Here is a 16999-nt window from a genome sequence, read left to right as displayed (position 1 = left end):
GACACAAGACAATAGGACATTTCTTTCCTGTCCCATTTTGGAGGGAAAATGTCAAGCTCATTTTCATTTTCAAAGCAGGCTGCATGAGTACTTGGGTTTCTGAATTACCTGATGATAATATTAACAGTGAAAGGACAGGTTCAGAGTAACTAATTAGCTGCTGAATGGAGTCATGTAATCTTGTAGCTTTTTTAAAAAAATATACATGTTGCATATGTCCAATTACTGATCCTCATTATGAGCACAGTACACCGGGATTAGTGATTATAACAGTTGCATGATTTGTGATCCTCAGTGCTTCTGCACTCTTAAAGAAGTAATATTTGAAAATACTTTCTCAGTTTTCAAGAACTCTTCTCCTACTTTGCCTTCGTGTTTCTCTGTTACAGAGAGTTGCTTTTCATTTCTCTTGTACTCTGCCAAGCACACGAGCAGGAAAGAGGATATGTGAATGGACAGCTCTGCTCTACTCTCCCTCTCTAGTCGATAGCAGCTAGCAAGCAAGGTCCTGACTCTGTCGGCAGTGTGGCAGAGGCTTATTAGTGGTAATGTTCTCCCATCATCCATCTCCAGGTGGGCTTCCGCCATTGATCTCACCGCCAAGTCTTGTCACAGGCTGCTCCTCATGAAGTGAAAGCGCTGGTTGCCATCAGCACTCACTTTTCACAACCAATCGTAGTGTTCTGTCAATAGACCTTTGAGCTGGACAGCCAATATTGGACCTTTGAGCTGTTTGTCCCTTATTGTGGAGCTAAATTCAGCCAATAAACAGCTCAGAGTTTATTGAAAGCAAGCATATAGGCATAATGCCATATAGCGTTTAGGTTGAAGAATTTACACCTGCATTCTCACTCAGTTAATTCATGACGTCATGTCAACAAACATAACGGAAAAAAAAGTTATTGCATTAGTTGGCGTCCTGAGCTCTTTACAAACAATGCTTATTCTTTAAGCACTTTATTTGTCAAGCCACTGCTTTGGCCTGTCAGATGCAAGTACAAATTCCTGTTTAATCACTCTGTGTAAACAGTACATTTGTAGGATTATTGTAAGTGGTGCATTCATCAGACTGGGAGTGCGCGTGTGAATGTTAGACACAACAAGTGCTTGCATGAATCTCTTTGAGATTCAGAGTAGAAACGCACTGCCAAATTACAAGTCCATTTACCATTAGTAGGAACTGGGTGATGTCAGATAGCGGACTGTTTTTAAGCCTTGTGCTGGTCAGTGGCATTTTAGTGTGCATCACTTTTTAGACCATCATGAGGGTTACATCCATCTGTATCCATATTTTATACACTGCTCAAAAAAATTAAAGAAACACATCAGATTTCAATGTAAAAAAGAAAAAAAGATAATAGATATCTATACTAAAATGTATTCGGAATGAAAGATTGTTTGTTTGAAATGAAAATTATCAAAATACAGAGGGCTGAATTTAAAGACGTGGCAAGCTAGTTCATTTTGGTAAAATTTAATTCCAGCAACTCAAAATAGTGCTCAGTAGTTTGTATACATGTGCTTGTATGCATTCCCTCCATGCATCATATCCCCACACCATCACAAACTCACCACCATTCTGGTCATGCTGAACGACGTTACAGGCAGCATTGCGTTCTCCAGTCTCTGTCACGTCTGTAACATTTTTGAAAAACACAGGGTGCCGATGGACTTGCTAATTTGGGTATTCTATAGCAAATGCCAAGGCCAGGCTTAATGGTAACAGGCAGTGAGCACAGGGCCCACTAGACACTGGGCTCAGGCTCTCAGGCCCCCATGAAGTCATTAACACCAAAGCAGGTGAAACGTATTAACAACCCCCTCTGCTACTTAACTGGCCAGATCAATATCCCAGAAAATGAATTGACTTGATGTTATACTCTGATTAAAAAAGTCTTCCTTTAATTATTTTGATCAGTGTAAATACAATATTTGTGAAAAGGTTGCTCTCTCACAGCAAGAGAGAATTTCCTGTATCCCTGTCTCTGGTTCTCTCTGGGAATGTGAGCGGGAATGGTTTGCTGTCGCTTTGTGTTAACCCTGAATTGGACTGACAACCTTTCCTTGGTGTATCCTGCCTCTCACCCTGTGACAGCTGGGATAGGGTCCAGTTTCCCCCTTGACCATAAAATAGGGCGACCGTGGTTCAGGGGGTTGGGAAGCTAATCTTCTAACCGGAAGGTTGCCAGTTCGATCCCCAGCTCTGTCTGTCTTGGTCGTTGTGTCCTTGGGCAAGACACTTCACCTACTGGTGATGGCCAGAGGGACCGATGGCGCGATATGGCAGCTTCGCTTCTGTCAGTCAGTTCTGTCAGCTGTGGCTACTCCACCAGTGAATGAATAGTGGAATTGTAAAGTGTTTTGATATATAAATGCAATCCATTATAAAAATGATAAGTTGGGTGGATTGTTGAAGAAGACTTGTTAAGAACTCCTGAGACCAAATTGAAACTCCTATCTGTGGAAGAAGCAGACCCAAAAAGACATGGGAGCTCAGCTCTGCCCGTTTCTCTGGTGGGTGCCACTTAGACTAAAAGCCCCTCAGTGGTTTGGCACAGTTTGTACTGCAGATGATCATCATCTCAGGCTGCAGGAGGTCAGTCAAATGGAAACTCAGATACTGGCTGTCATTAAAATAAATAAATAAATAAAATAAACCAGAAAACACTTCTCCTTCCCTTAGCAAGATAGAAGACACGGACCGATTAGTTCTATAGTGTTACTACCAATAGTAGTATTTGCTAGATGTAAATACTTCAAGATAGAAGTTGCTTGCAACTAATTTATTTCTTCAGCTGATCCATGATATAGAATATTTGCTTGACTAAAGTAAAGGCAGCATCAGAAAATCCCACATTAACCTGGAGGCATTTGAGGCACAAGAGTGTATCCTGTATTCCTGGGTGCTTTGATTCAATTAAACATTTTTCACTGTTTCACTGAATACAGAGATGATGATTTGCATTATTGTGGAACTGGACAGCTATGAGTGTGCTACCACTGACACATTGAGCTGTTTCATCCACATGAGTCCACATTTTTCTTTAGCCTAATTTTTAGTCCAGATTTAATTGGACCAGTTCATGGAAGCTTTGCTAAATGGGCACTTGGTCGACCTGGTTCAGTGGTTTAACCAATGGAGAATTAAATGTGTCTCTCTCCCTAAAGACCTCATCTGATGCCAATGAAATTAGGCCATCTGTTGAGAACATGTGACTCAAGTGGCAATGCTGCAAACAGAAAACCCCATGCAAATGAGTCCAGTTACATACAGCTGTAATTGAGACTAATCATCATTGTTAGGGTTTTCTTTAAAGCTATGTTAGCTTTGCACTAACAGAAATTAAAGTAAGCTCATTTGTATTTGTCTGTCTGACATTCTACTTCAAGATGAGGCTGTTTTGCTCAACTGTTAAGACTACTGGACCTGAAACCATTCACAGCATCTGAACAGTAATAGTTAGTTATCTGATATTTAATTATTAGACTGTCTAGTGCCAGGCATTTTGGTTGTTGATTAAACAGATTTTATTGCATGTTTGGAAGATTGAAAAAGCTACAGCTGCATCAGTAATCGAGATGATCAATTAATGTTATAGCAATTCGTGACATACTTATTGGATTTTAGGGCTCAGTTTCCGAGTTTGCAGTGTGGTCACATTAACAGAAAAGAAATGAGGGGGAGGGCAGGTATGGATGACAGTATCCATTCCCAGTTACAGCAGCATAGCAACATATTAACTGTGCAAAGTAAATGTTTAAATTAGCAGTTCAAGAATATGTTAAACGATACCCCATTTAAACAATTCTGTGAATTTCAAGGCTTTTCTCTTTTAATTGAGGTTCTCCAGTCATGTGAAAAAGGAAATTTACTGTATTACTGCATCCATAGGAGTTAAGAAGGTAAGTAGCAGCCAGGAATTGCTAATCAAATGCAGTTGTTTAATAGATCATTGGAAGGAGTGACCACCTCTAAAAGCAAAAAAGTCGAAGTTGACATTTTGCAAATCTGGGGCATTCAGCTGTATTTTAACCCAATGACAGCAAATTCAACTTAAAGTCAAACCATGCATTTCTCAGTGAAACTGCAAAAAACCCAAGAGCTACATATCATACTCTACAGTCCTTACATTTTAAATTGGGTGACAGTACAATAAAAAAAACTAAAAAAACAATGCCAGGATAATGACTCTTCTATCTAAAAAGGCAGCATGGCTTCGGTTTGCAAAGCTGCATGCAACAAGCCATAAGACTTCTGGAGCAATGTCCTTTGGACAAATCAGACCAAAATGAAGAAACACAAACACAGAACTTTAGCACAAACACCTCATACCAACTGTCAACACGGTGGTGGAAGGGTGAGGATTTTGGGTTTGTTTACAGCCACAGGAGCTGAGCACCTTGCAGTCATTGACCATGAGCTCCACTGTTCACAAATTATACAAATGTGAGACCATCTGTCAGCTAAAACTTTGGCAAACTGGGAAATGATCCCACCATAGCAACTAATCTATAACAGAATGCTTGAAAATGAAAAGAATCAAGGTCTTGTAATGGCCCACTCAAAGTCCAGACCTCAAGCTCATTGAAATGCTGTGGTAGCTTTGCATAAACAAATGCCCGCAAACCTTAATGAACTCAAGCAACGTTGTGAACTAGTGTAGGTCAAAATTCCTCCACAGTGATGTGAGAGACTGAAAAAGTCATGCAGAAAATAACAGACTGCATGCACTGATTAGCCAGTGAGTGGTGACACTCGATGAGTCATGAGCGTCTCCTTCACAAAAATCAAAACCGCCATAAAACCTGATTAATTAGCAAGACACGGCATCAAATTTCTAAGAAAAAAAACAAAAAAAAAAACACTGACGCGATTTTAGTTTTAAGTTATTTTTATTTATGGAATAGTTTCCAGTTTTACTACATGACAGTTTTATTACAGCTTTTACGTGTATTTTCTTCTGTGAACAAAATATTGCTACTGCCTTTCAAAATAAATTAGCATTTTGTTTTCCTTGTCAAAATAAAGAAGACTGGACTTTTCACTGCACTTCATAAAACACCATGTCTGATCTGCCAGAGACATGTTACACATTAATTACTTTTATAAAAATGTTATCATGGATGAGTGTAACATTAATTAAACAGGCTGCTTTGCTACAAATATATTCTTTTACATGTATCACCCAGATTAGACAGCAAACACCAAGAGGAAACACATCAAATTAACATCAAAGCTTTGAACATCAATAGATTATAACAATTTATTGAAATTATTGAAAACAGCTTGCATGACTTTAGTTTTAAGGCATTTTTTAAATTCTCTTTAACAATATTTCACTATATTATAAGACTTTCCACACAGACATATAAAAATACAGCTATTATTCTAAGAATAAACATGGATGTGTCACCTAGTAATTTTTCTGGTCATAGTTTTGGAAATTGTGACATTCACTTTGGCTGATGATACACAGATACATATCCTATGTGTCATTTGCACACAACTAATATTCTCACACACCGCACCACTAATTAACCATGGATTTGCTTCGTTGTAACACAAGCCACCACACGAGATTAAAAAAAACCACTCACAATTTATATGTGTAGACAAATCTACATCCCAGTTTTAGTGAACATTTAAATGCTATAACATCATGCATAATGTAGATCACCGGAATTAACTGAAATCGTACTCTGTTTTATTCTGAATATTAAAAATGGTCACTGTAGTTAATTTAAAATTACACAAGCTCCATGCATTTAATGATCTGTTTTGGCAAATTGCACATATACCCTTGATTTTGTGTTATTGCACAGAGAACCTACAGTGTAGCTAACATCAACTTCCTTCTACCTCCAAGTGCAAATAAAAAGCACTTACATAAGTGAACACAGTGGTATGCCTCAGTCATTAGTGGACTGTATCTTGCTTATAATGCGGCACTGTTTATAACACTTTACACATAATATAACTATTGCTATTAAATACAGTACATACATTATAGCTAGACAACTTTGAATGTGCCAATGAAACCATATCACATAACTCACTTACAGCCACTTTTCTATGTTTGAAGGTATTCACACACACGTTGACATAAACATCTTAAAGTTCATCATCACACAGACTTCACATTTGCACAGCCTCTTTGGCAACCTGATGGCATCAGAAGAATAAAAAAACTAACTTTAGAACATTTAAATCTTACAGCACACAACAAGTGAGGTTTGCAGAATCACATTTACAGGATGTTATGATTGTTATAAGTGACTTTTATTTAGTGTTGGTATTTTTTTTTGCCATGTAAAGTATGTTACTAGTCTAAAATATACACTAGGATCATTCGGCTGAATCTCTCACTGACTGAGGAATTGACCCTCAGATCAGTGCTACAAAGCGGACATGGCTTTAGTTTCCTAAAGGCAGCAGACCAGTTAATGTCAGTCTACCAAGTCAAGCAGGATCAGTGCTGGACCAAAATCGTTCTGTTGTCCACACAGATCCAAGAGAAAACTTTTTGTTTCTTCTTTTAGTTTTCATATATATATATATATATATATATATATATATATATATATATATATAAAAAATTTTTTAAATGTACATGTTTTATATACAGTTACATGTGAACTTTAAGGCTTTAAATTTTGTTATGAAAGTAACACTATTGCACAGACAACAAAGACATGTGAAGGCATCTTAACTACTGAGTCTAATGCTAAAGCCTAACAGTGGTGAGTGGAGCAGCTGAGTGGGCGTACTCCCTCAGTATGGCTTACTTCCCTGATTTATGAGGCTGGCTGGCTCCCTGGCTGGAGACAGCAAGTTTGCTAGCTGTAGCATTGCTTCTATTGCACAAGTCCCTGATTTCCAGCAGGCCCTCGTTCAAGGCTTTAACGAAAACGACCGAGCTAGTCTCTGTGTTGTCCCAGAAACTAGAAATGCAGAAGATGATGTGGTCTGACTGTGGGTTGTAACAGGCGCCATAACCGTTGGGCACTACTGGGCCATAGCAGCAGAACATTTCCACAGTGGTAGGAACCTGGAGTCAAGACCACATAATTATAATCATCATCATAATAATACTACATTTTATTTATAGGTGCCTTTTAAAACACTAAAGGACACAGTTGAAGACATCATAGAAAGGTAAGAAGCAGATTCCTAAAATTAATGTGATATTTTACAGGAAGCCAGTGAAGCTGCCAAAGGACGGGAATAGACCTGATTAATTTGCTACTGTGGGGTGAAAATGTTCTGAGGGAAGCAAAAGCTAAATCTAAAGATGGTCTAACAGAATAAACTCACTATCAGGGGACGTCAGATTCAGGTGAAGTCTAGCAAAGAAACAAAAACAAAAAAAAAATGTTTTGGTTGGATAAACAACATCATCATTGTCATCTTCCTTTTCTTCTTCTTTAAGCTGTTAGTGGATCATCTACCATCTCACTAAAAACACCATAGCAGGCCTTATTACCGTCTTGTAAACCTTCCCTTTCACTGTTGCTGCTATCTGCACCCACCCACCCATACATCCCTTCTCTATCTCTTTTGTGGGCTGTCCATTGGTTTGGAGGGTTGACCATATAGGTATTTAAACTCGTCTACCTTAACTATGTCTCCTTGCAGCCTCACTGATACACCTGTCTCCGTCTCATTCACAAACATCTGCTTCTTTTCCTTTTCATTCCTATTCTCAAGCGCATACCTTCACCTCTCCAGGCTCTCTTCCACCTGCTCCCTGCTCACACTACACATCACAATGTTGTCTGCGAATATTATAGTCCATGGACACTCCTGCCTGACCTCATCTGTCAACCTGTCCATCACCACTGCAAACAAGAAGGGGCTCTCTCTTATTAACCTAGCTTCAACAACTCTTGCCCATTTATTTATGGTGTTGTTCATCAGCTTTATCCCTCTGTAGTTATTATAGATGTCCACATAATTCTTGTTTTTAAAAACTGCTACCAGTACACTTGTTCTCCATTCATCAGACGTCATCTCAGTCTCTAAGGTTGTGACAAACGATGTGGTGAAAAAGTCCACTGCCCTCTCTCCTCCGCATCTCCTTAAACCTAATATCTTTAATTAGGCTTCTGCAGTTTGGAAATTGGCACGTGCACATTTGCAGACTCCATTACTGCTTTAAAATAATTACTTTATGGTTTAGTGATTCTCTTTAAGAGGTCTCTTCATTGTTCTTGATTGTCTTTGTTGGTTATAGAGTGTGGTACTGAATGAAAATTTGCCCTTAAAAAACTCCACAGCGGCTTAACTTGAATTAAATGCACACGAGTATCCTCAAATTGCAGAAAACACAATAGCAGATTTATTTGTGCTTTACAGGTATATTAACACATCATTTTTTTCTTTTTCATTCTTAGTTTGTGGAAAAGCAGAGAAACATCTGTATTTCTCTTTTTGTCTCCATGGAACATCTGGTGTTTCATCTGTCCCGATAAAGGGAAACGTATAACTTGAAGAGTGTAGGTTCTGCAGAGGATTTGTATTTCTGGTATCAATTATATATATATTTTAATAGCATATGATTATGTAGTACCTGACTGGTAGAGAGGATGAAGTGGTTACTGGCCAGATATGTCTCATCACAAAAGATTTCTGGCTTTTCCATGTTGAGCTCCTTTGCGATCCTCAGAAGTCCAAGGAGGTGATTGTCTATCGCCATTCCTGTAATCGCCTGAAAAACATATTTTTGACAATTTAAGGGTTTTATGAATAGTTACTTTTCCACATCCATTCACTAAAACGGACTTCTTTATCCCAGAAATGTGGCTCACTGTTCTTTGAAATACAGCTGAGCCACAACCAGAGCCTCATCAAAGCTTTCACCAGCCTCTTACTGTCATTTTTGGGGCAAAACCAAAAAAAAAAGAATTTTGGAAGTAAAACTTGTTCTAATTTTTTTTTACCAAAAATTAGATGAGGAGATTAATGTAGAATTTCCATCTGTGCATTATAGATATCGAATCTAGAATCTAGAATCTAGAATCTACCAGTACTTTTAAAGCTAATTACATAGCATGCTTTATTGCACATGTCGACCATTTCTTGGCTGGTGTGGTGAGAACTTTGGATTAATACTCACTGCAATTGTATAACTTGTCTGGGCTTTAATTGCATCCCCCAGTCGCTTCATCTTTTCTGAGTCCTGTCAGAGAAGAAAAGTCATTCAATGAAAAAAAAAGTGGACACAGGACATTTGTTGCATCGAGACAGCAGCAAAGCCAGCCATTTTTCATAGATCCGCTAAATCTTCAGGGGGATCATCTGGTTGACTGACTTTTCCTTGCCAAGGTTGCCAGTCGCACCTGTTTCATAAGTGAGGCGCGATGAGCAGTAAAGTGGGAGTTAGTAATTAAAGCGGAAGTGAGAAAAATGACTCACAGAGAACGCTCCCCTCTCATCTGCCATAGACTTTACAAAGGCCAGGGCCTCGGCGGTCGCTGAGCGAATGTTATCTACGCGACCTTCTTGGAAACGCCGAATTGATGCACTCTCGTAAGTGGACACGAGCCTTCCAGTGCATCTAAGTGCAGGGCAGACATGATTTGAAATTGCACCTTGATGGCAAACAGTTCAATTAGAGATATGCTTATGATATCACACATTGAATATTTGTTACTTGAAAAATGCAAGCTGCAAGGCAACTTGTATGAAGGCATCTGGACTCATCTTCTGCTGCTTGATAAATTCTTTCCCATAATCTTTGAATTTGAAAACATTCATGTCAAGATTATTCACCAGCCTGAAGAAGAAAACAGTAGATTTTTGTGACTTCCAGTCTCAAAAAAATCTGTACTTATTTATAATTGTAGTTGTGTGTTTGTGCTAGTCTTGCCTCTGCAATCTCTCTGCAGATGCTGCTAAGAGTCCTTGGATATGTGGGTTACATTTCCAGCGTAGCCTCCTTGGAGGAGGAAGCTCTCTATAGCTGGAGGACTTGACCATCTTGGAAGGACTTTCCATTCTGTTCAGAACAACAACACGTTTCTTTCAGACACTTCTGGCCTCATCAGCATTCATTTAGATGACCATATTCAGTGTGCAGCCTGTCTTGCTACAGTGGGCTAACTTACATATATTTCATTATGTATTCACAGCACTGCACCAGAACGATCCCTTCAAATGGTGAATGCTCACACACCACTCCACATATCCCATCCATGCCTACAACAAACTGAGAAAATGGGGATTAAATGATTATCCAAATTTTACAGTCATGGAAAACTGAAGCACCTGCAATATCGTCTTACCTGCATTGACTTGTCATACCAGCGGTTTGCACCGTTCTTTTCATGTCCTCCACCATGTAGCATCAACAGGGCCCTGTTGGTGTCACTGGGTTGCAGGCCGCTGGGCTCATCCAGACACACCACACAGATGCAGCTCTCAATCAGTGCCAGAGAGTCCCTGTTGATCTGATCTGGACAGATGAAAGAAGGAAACCCATGTCCTGGATTTGCTTTTTCTAAAAAAATTTGATTAAAATGTTAAATTGAGTAAGAATGAAGTTGTGGTAAGACCTTTTATTAGTGCCTCTCTAGCTTGCGCCCATTCTGTCCTTCCATCAGATGTCAAGATGCCAAAAGGGGGGAGCTTCTCCTCAGCGTTTTCAGACATTTTCACAATCTTCTCCAGCTGGGATAAGATCTCCTCCTCACTGAGCTGCTTGCTGTTTGCGACTACATCCAACACGAAAAACTAGTGAGAAAAATAAATTACAGCAATCACAAGTCTCTCAACTGTTCCATCAAGTACAGCTTCACCAGGGTGATTCAACTCGACAAGAGAATATTTAAGTTAAAATATTTCCTTGCATGCTAATTGCGCTTTATAGCTAACCTTACGGCTACTGTTTGAACAGCTGAGATAATAACGACATTAGTAATAATGACAGGGACTGAGAAGGGCCAATTACCTGCTTCTCTTCCACGATCAGTTTAACATGCGACTCAAGGAAGCTCTCAGACAAAGTGGCCGATTTAATCTGCAGTAATTAAGTTAACTCGCTGTATCTCCATAGGGACGGGCCCTTAGAGGCTACAGATTGATGGCTCCCAGAATCATTTCCAGGGGAGAGTTCCTGAGTTTTTCCATGTTAATTTGCAGTCTCATTCTTAACCTTCATAAAAATCAATATATTAGCCATGGGCTATAGATGCTGCAGATGTTGGTGGCATGTGTTTGAATGTGGATCGGTGACTTTGATGTGACTCTGAGATGAGATGATAATGAGTACAGGCTGTTTTGTACAGGGGATTGTGTTAGATGATAGGTAAGGAAAAGACCACACACACACATAGAAGCCCGTTCAGCTATCTTGGTGAAGACCTTCATTGACATAATGGTTTCCCTAGCCCCTTACCCTAACCATAACCATTAAAAATGAATTCCTAACCCTTACCCTTACCCTAAACCTAACCATAACCTAATTGTAACCCTGAAACTAACACCACATTTTGAGCCTCAAAAAGGCCTTCAAACTTGTGAGGACCGGTGAGTGTGTCCTCACAAGTGACTGTTGGTTCTCACAAGCATAGTAGAATGCAGATTTCGGTCCTCACAAAGATAGCTAGACAGGAACACACACACACACACACACACACACACACACACACTTGTTTTAATATCTTAGTGAGGACATCTAATTAACATAATGTTTTCCCTAGCCGCTTATCCTAAACCTCACCATCAAAATTGAATGCCTAAACCTAACTATAACCTAATTGTAACCCTGACACTAAAACCACATCTTGAGTCTCAAAAATGCCTTTAAACTCGTGGGGATGGCTATTTTGTCCCCTTAAGAGACTGTTGGTCCCCACAAGTATAGTAGCACAAGTATCGTAGCAAGTATAGTTTTTGGTCCTCACGAAAATATCTAAACACGCGCGCGCGCGCACGCACACACACACACACACACACACACACACACACACACACACACACACACATAATTCTTACCGGCTTTATTTTAAAGCTGGGTTAAAAGCTGGGTTTAAAATAAAGCAGTTAAACTATAAAAGTCAAGTAGGAGAGCCTTATTGGGGATTTAAATGACTTCTGTCACCTGGCTCCTCCTGTGAAACTATAGCTTACCTTACCGCTACATGCTGTCTATTATGACAATTCCTTTTTAGTACTTCCTGGTCCGTCTTGTCCCAGTATGAAACTTTGGCCAGTTTAAATATTCAAATAGACACAGTCAGCCACAGATAGTCACACTTTCATAGCAGGCGCTGCTTTTTGAGAAAGAACTGACTCCCCTGTTACAGCAGAATTAAAATTAGTCAAATAACTAACAGGTCTAATTCTGTTCTATCTGTCCTTCATGCAAAAGGTCTATAAGATGATCCTCAGGAGGTGCAGTAGTGGGTACATTGGGTAAGTTTCTCAGATTCCTTTCAATAATGACTTTACTTACAATTATTATTTTTCTTAGCTTTTTTTCTGTATTTGAGAGGGGTGTAGAAAAGGTTTCTTTATTTACTGTTACCACAGGGAAAAAAAGGTATAATTATATTCACTCAAGTAAAGGTGCTTAGACTAGTCCTTACTTTAAAATCTGACTTGAGCATCTCTGCTACATAGAAACTGACTTGTATGTCACTCTATATGTATTCTCTCAAATGGACAGAAAACACTCTTTAATCAGCAGTATTACTGAGTGTGAGAAGTCTCCTCAACGGCCAGTGTCCTGACCTGATTCTTGCATGCCACAATCATGTGCTCCAGTGCTGAGGATGCTGCCTTCATCTGGACCTTCAGCGTGTCTGTCTTTAATCCCGGATAGCGGTAGGAGGTGAAGAGGCGATAGTACTGCTCCATGCACATAGGCATGACAGCTAGCTGGCCTCGAGTGAAATCCACTGGCAGCGATCGCCTGAGAGACATTTTTACACACACCAGATCACCTATGAAAAGACTTGTGATTCATTATTATATAATTTTGGTTTTAATCTTCAATCCACATAGCTTGCAGGTTGAACTTACGTATCGATGAGAGCCTTGTATTCCAAAACTCCACTGATGAGACGGGCGGCAAATCTTAAAAGAGCAAGAAGGAGGGTGAAATTTGAAAGTGGTATTGTTGTGAAACACCAAAGTTATACAGCAGAATGGCTTGTGATTGTAATTACATATACTCCCATCTCTCAAAGAACTAACAGTAATCACATTATGGTGAATTACTGGGATACAGTGTGAGAGTTGCGTGTGTTCATCTGCGAGAGGGAGAGAGCCGGTCTGTATGTGTGAGTGGGTGAGTGGGCAAAGAGGGAAAACGCAGCGGCTTGTCAGGTCTCATGTTGTATATCATTTGTCTTGGTGTTATTACGTTCAAAGCCAGATCAATACAAAGGAGGCAGCCTCAGTGCACCACACCCCTAAATGAGGCCTGACTAAGAGTCTCCGTGGAGAGCTTGGCCCTGTCACTCCCAATCTAATAAGTGGCCGTGTCAGTAGATTACCAGCTGCTTGGGGTGCTCTGGAAATATTCACTTAGTGGCTGTGCAAGCTGACAAAAGCTAATGTTGAGCTACAGGGCTGGATGGACCGGTGTAATTTCTGGCAGACCACAGCTCATTTAATAACGGTCAAAGATTCTTTCCATGACTGTAAAATTCAGATAATAATCTGAGTCTGCATCTATACAAAAGAACATAAAAATCTGTCAGCAGCTAAAGAGCTGATTATGTGTTTGCGCAGTATTGTGTGCAACATTCAGCATGTGGCCTTTTTTTCCTTTGGTACAGAACTTACAGCGCACACTCACTTTATGCTCAGTCATTGTGTGACATATTAAGTGAGTTACTTTGTAGTTCTCCCACATTTGCTTGCAGCTTGACAGAGAATATTGGTTTTAAGGATAGATGATCAGAGAATAACAGTAATAATAAGTAAAAGAATATTTTCAGCACATTTACATACATTTAAAACAACTATTTAAAGGTTCCAGCTTGTGTTTTCTGGATCATATAGAAAAATAAACTCATGATTTCGGATGGTTTTCAAATTTTAAAAAAATCTGTTATTTAAGACAGTAATTGAAAGGTAGATTCACTGTTAATAAAAGAAAGCTATATTTATTTTTGTTCTGACTTATTGAGACTTTTCCCCTCTGGATAAATATGCTTCTTTGTCATTCATTCCCTTGATAGACACCTAGAAAGACAACTTACAGAGAATCAAACTAAATTTGGATGTTTATCTGACTCAAATATCACCTGCTAAAGAATTTAAATACCGAAATGGAAACATCTGCATCTTCGATTTTGATTAGTTTGACCTTTTATTCTAAAAAAACCTTTGGTTTTACAACCTCCAAAGGAAGGGTGAATAAAAAAAAGTCATCATAGCAGAAGTCCAGAACATACCTGAGGGCGTCTTTATGATCTTTAAACATCTGCTTAGGAAACACCATGGCAGGACTGGAGTTGACTGGCAGGGCCAACCTGTTGTTCAGGTACATGTCCTCCAGCCAGTAGTCATAGACCTAAATGTGAACACAGGGACAGTTTTTGAGAAATGTTTCTTTGTTAAATGTGTTTGGACTCAAGTTATTACTTTCAGAGTTGAGACCTGTGCAGTGAAGTAAAAAGCCATTACAGTGTATCACTGCCAGATGAAAAGGAGAGTGGGAGAGTGGTGCTAGTGTGAGAGTGGGAGTGTGATAGATTTCACTGAGCTGGATGTCTAGTGGACTGACCGATCACCCAGACAAAGCACAAGCGGAGACAGGGATAAATGTTTATCACGGAGTTTAAGACTTTTTTAACTAATTTTTTTATCCTAAATAAAATAATTTACAGCTGATTTCAGCAATTCAACTATCTAACAAACAGTGCAAAAACACATGCAGGTATTTATATAGTCATAAAGTCAAAACAATACAGAAGCTCCTTATTGATAGAAGTAGGATGCACACTGTAATTTTTCCTGTTCATGCACATAAACAACTTTTCATCTGTTAGGTCTGTGTTTACCCAGTTTGCCATCTTGTCCCTCCTCTCTAAAAGATTCTTCTGGAGAGTCTCTCCCACGCCCCCAGGAGCCCCAAACTTCTCCACGATGGCCCTTGTTTTCTTAAACTGCTCCTCCTTCGCCAGGTGTTGAACGCACTTCAAGTAAGTGTCAAGGGTTTGTTTCAGCAGGGGAACGGGGACCTTTGGCAGCACCTGATATCACAAAAAACATCACACGAAGAGTAATGGAAGGAAAGCAACTGTCAGCATTTTAATGGGATTCAGTGTTCATTAGCTAAAGCAGTCGTTTATTATTAGAACCTAAGTTAATAATGCATTTTGACTGCTTCAAGGCCAATTTGAGAATAAACTACACAGTCTCCTGTGCATTGCAAATTACCCATGAGGTAAGTTCAAATTGATAATATTATCTGTGTGATGTTTGGTCATTTGCATGCTGTTGGTAAGCCAAGATTATAATATGGAGACGTGCAGTGCAAATGCAGAACAATGTATCTGCAAATTCTTGGAAATCTTTAGATATTTTCAGAAGGTCCTTAACTGGTATTTAGAAAATAAATAAATAAATAAATAAATAAATAAATAAATAAATTTAATTAAGCACTGGTTTGACCCTGTAAACGCAGCATTGTCTCTGTTATATTATAGTCTGCTGCATCATTTTGATCAAATTTCTGCACAAAATTAATGTGTGCTATAGTGTCTTGAACATACTTTCTATGTTCACGAATGAGGGGGTTTTTTTGCCCCTAGCGGCCAGTTAGGCAAATGAAGCCGGCGCTTTCCGTGGTGCTGAAAGCCAGTACCCTTACTTTGCCAACTTAGGCACCACGGGCGGCGCTCGGCACAAAAAAAGTAAAGCTGACTTAAAGAAGCAGCGGTGTGTGTTCATACTTGGCTGTCTCGGTCTCTCGCCGTCCCTCTCTCCAAGATTGGCATGATTAGTCCAGTCTCGACCAGTGAATATAACTCGGAATCTCCCCCCACCCTTAATAGGGTCTGGCTTCAGCCGTTCCTGCATGAAGCGTGTTCAAGGAGAGAAAAGAAGCAAAAAATAAATAAAAATTAGGCCTGTTGATAAAATGTAACTACACATTTGTGTGCTGTCTGAAAGTGAGCCAGCAGGCTTCCATTTTTGATCAAGTTGCAGCCTAACGCAATTTACTTCCTGTGCTTGCATTCCAGCTGCGCCTCCTGACTCACTGCAGACAGATAAACATTTTAAAAAGCCCTTTCCTATTTCCTTCCCTTCAAAAAATCCAAAACAAAATAAAGAGGTTTTTCTTTTACATCAATTTTAATATTAAAAGTGCTAAAATCCTAAAGAGACACAATGAAGAGGAGCATCATTAGATGCAAGTCCTTTTAGTGGAAAACAAGTGGACTGATTAACTAAAACTTAACTTGAGCAAAACTGTAAAGTAAAGAAATCTCCCCCCGCTGTGCGCCAAACAGGCTCAGAAATATGATGATGATGGTAACTTTTGAAATGAACACCAAGTCTCCGTTTGTTACAGTTTATCAGAGCCTTACCCGATCAGCGAAGCGATCAAAAGGTCAGAGAAGTGTGTGAAAGTTGGCATCACCTGCCACGTCCAAGCGGTGAAAGCCCATGTTAGAGGAAAACTCCGTTTAGACGCTGGACTGCTCCCCTGTCCCCACGCGTCGCCATACGGCTGTGGCTCCACATTAAAGCACGCCTTGGAAAAGATGCTGAAGGTGTTTGCGTTTACCTACCCCCTTGAGGCAAGAAACTCCTCCCATCGAAATCTATTCGCGGAACATATTATCTGACAGCTTGCTTCCCCCCTCCCGCCCACACCCTATAAAATTTTTAATATATATCAAAAACGGACCGAGCGTCTGGTTGTCATTCAGGTGTCCTGTGATCACCCTGCGGGGTCCACAGTTTTGTTTTTTTTGTTTTTTAGATTTAAATGCTAAGCTTGTCTCATGGTCTCAGGTTTGACAACGTGGTGAGGTT

General features: G+C 39.6%; 1 protein-coding gene across 1 annotated transcript; it reads right to left on the bottom strand.

Moving 5' to 3' along the window:
* Nucleotides 1–6581: 6581 nt before the first annotated feature.
* Nucleotides 6582–16723, bottom strand: chatb (choline O-acetyltransferase b). Its single transcript, XM_085284843.1, has 15 exons — nucleotides 16549–16723; nucleotides 15910–16030; nucleotides 15016–15207; nucleotides 14407–14525; nucleotides 13025–13078; nucleotides 12734–12914; nucleotides 10555–10732; nucleotides 10285–10454; nucleotides 10108–10208; nucleotides 9870–9998; nucleotides 9654–9776; nucleotides 9416–9557; nucleotides 9117–9179; nucleotides 8571–8708; nucleotides 6582–7049 (listed from the first exon to the last, which is right to left on the bottom strand). The coding sequence occupies exons 2-15, from the start codon at nucleotides 15952–15954 to the stop codon at nucleotides 6783–6785; spliced, it is 1902 nt and encodes a 633-aa protein (XP_085140969.1). The 5' UTR covers nucleotides 15955–16030; nucleotides 16549–16723; the 3' UTR covers nucleotides 6582–6782.
* Between the last annotated feature and the right edge of the window lie 276 nt (nucleotides 16724–16999).

This window comes from Mchenga conophoros, linkage group LG8, assembly GCF_057382185.1.
Source record: "Mchenga conophoros isolate Kocher_MC1m ecotype Shallow Benthic linkage group LG8, M_conophoros_male_GT1.1, whole genome shotgun sequence".
In the NCBI taxonomy this organism is placed as follows: Eukaryota; Metazoa; Chordata; class Actinopteri; order Cichliformes; family Cichlidae; genus Mchenga; species Mchenga conophoros.
The sequence above is the reverse complement of the archived record's forward strand: the minus strand, read 5'-3'. Positions and strand labels throughout refer to the sequence as shown.